Below are 1,441 nucleotides of genomic sequence, written 5' to 3'. Positions count from 1 at the left end.
TGTTTTTTTTTTTATGTAAATTTATTTGGAACTTGTAAATGTTTTTTTTTTTAAATGTAAATTTATTTGGAACTTGTAAATGTTTTTTTTTTTATGTAAATTTATTTGGAACTTGTAAATGTTTTTTTTTAAATGTAAATTTATTTGGAACTTGTAAATGTTTTTTTTTTTATGTAAATTTATTTGGAACTTGTAAATGTTTTTTTTGTATGTAAATTTATTTGGAACTTGTAAATGTTTTTTTTTTTATGTAAATTTATTTGGAACTTGTAAATGTTTTTTTTTAAATGTAAATTTATTTGGAACTTGTAAATGTTTTTTTTTAATGTAAATTTGTTTTCTGAAATGATCACTTGTTTTGGAACTTGTAAAAGACCTTGTATTGTTGGTTTGCACCTCCTGGCCACCGTACATAAGCAATGGAGATATTAATGTAATTCAATTCTATGCTTTGTCCAGCAGGTGGAGGTATTATACTTCTGCTTATATCATGTAAAAGGTGACCTGAGATCCCAAACAGGCTGATTACACAGAGATCAAAGGGCTTACCATAAAGAATATCCCAGACACAGAAACCATGAGACGACTGAGTTTGTCTGAGAAGGGCTGGAAGGGCTCGGGTTTTCCAGAAATGGGGTTGACTCTCTCCACCCGGGAGTATTTGGCTTCAAACTGAGGCCTCAGTTCCTCCTGATAAACAATCACATAATAACATCAAATCCAGTAAACTGGTTTAAATTAAACATTTAATGGTATTATAACAAAACTTATAACAATACCTCTTCCTCTTCCCAGTCGATAAGATCCCAGTCATACGTCAACTCTGCCCTCCTCCTTTTCCAAAACTCCAGGAACACCGTTGCTGCAGAGGCAATGGGGAATTTATCACGTTATTGATCTGCTCTGATATGAAGCAGACAGCAGGACTGTGTGCAAATGGGGATTTACAGAAGATGCAGTTCAAGGCCAACAGCCCATCATCAGACATCCTGAGTGAAATACAGGCTGCGGAGATGTGCAAGGCCCATTATGGAAACTGATTACAGTCATCCGTCTGACGCTGCGTTGCCTCTGTGCAGAAGTTAAGAAAAATGGCAGCAGTATAAAAGCTTTAGTCGCTCAGTGTTCGACCCGAGCATGTATTTCATTTTATAGTGTAAAGCTTTAAAATGAAAGCTTTCAGACTGGAGGCTTTTCTCTTTTGTGTCGGGCTCTGTTGTGACTGGAGCTGCACACTCTAGAAACAATGCTCTTTGTCAAGTCTCAGGGTTTTTCCACAGCCCCCAAAAAAAGCTTTCATAAAAGCTTGGTGACAAAAACACTGCATGGTTTCCTGTATTCTCAGACCTACATTCATCTTCTGCAATTTTTCTAATGTTCTCACTGTGAAGAAGTGCAACTGCCTCCCTAGACTGGATAGAAAGCATCTTCTAACTCAATT

At 36.0% G+C, this 1,441-nt stretch overlaps 1 protein-coding gene across 1 annotated transcript in view; it reads right to left on the bottom strand.

Moving 5' to 3' along the window:
- Positions 1 to 1,441, bottom strand: part of LOC107096877 (anoctamin-3-like) — a 99,577-nt gene that overhangs the window by 13,548 nt on the left and 84,588 nt on the right. Inside the window, exons 15-16 of the mRNA XM_015393763.1 lie at positions 780 to 862; positions 550 to 690 (exon numbers count right to left, since the gene is read on the bottom strand). Coding sequence (XP_015249249.1) covers positions 550 to 690; positions 780 to 862 — 224 coding nt within the window. The remainder of the gene's footprint in view (positions 1 to 549; positions 691 to 779; positions 863 to 1,441) is intronic.

Source organism: Cyprinodon variegatus, unplaced genomic scaffold (assembly GCF_000732505.1).
Source record: "Cyprinodon variegatus isolate N-32 unplaced genomic scaffold, C_variegatus-1.0 Scaffold656, whole genome shotgun sequence".
NCBI classification, from domain to species: Eukaryota; Metazoa; Chordata; class Actinopteri; order Cyprinodontiformes; family Cyprinodontidae; genus Cyprinodon; species Cyprinodon variegatus.
The sequence above is the reverse complement of the archived record's forward strand: the minus strand, read 5'-3'. Positions and strand labels throughout refer to the sequence as shown.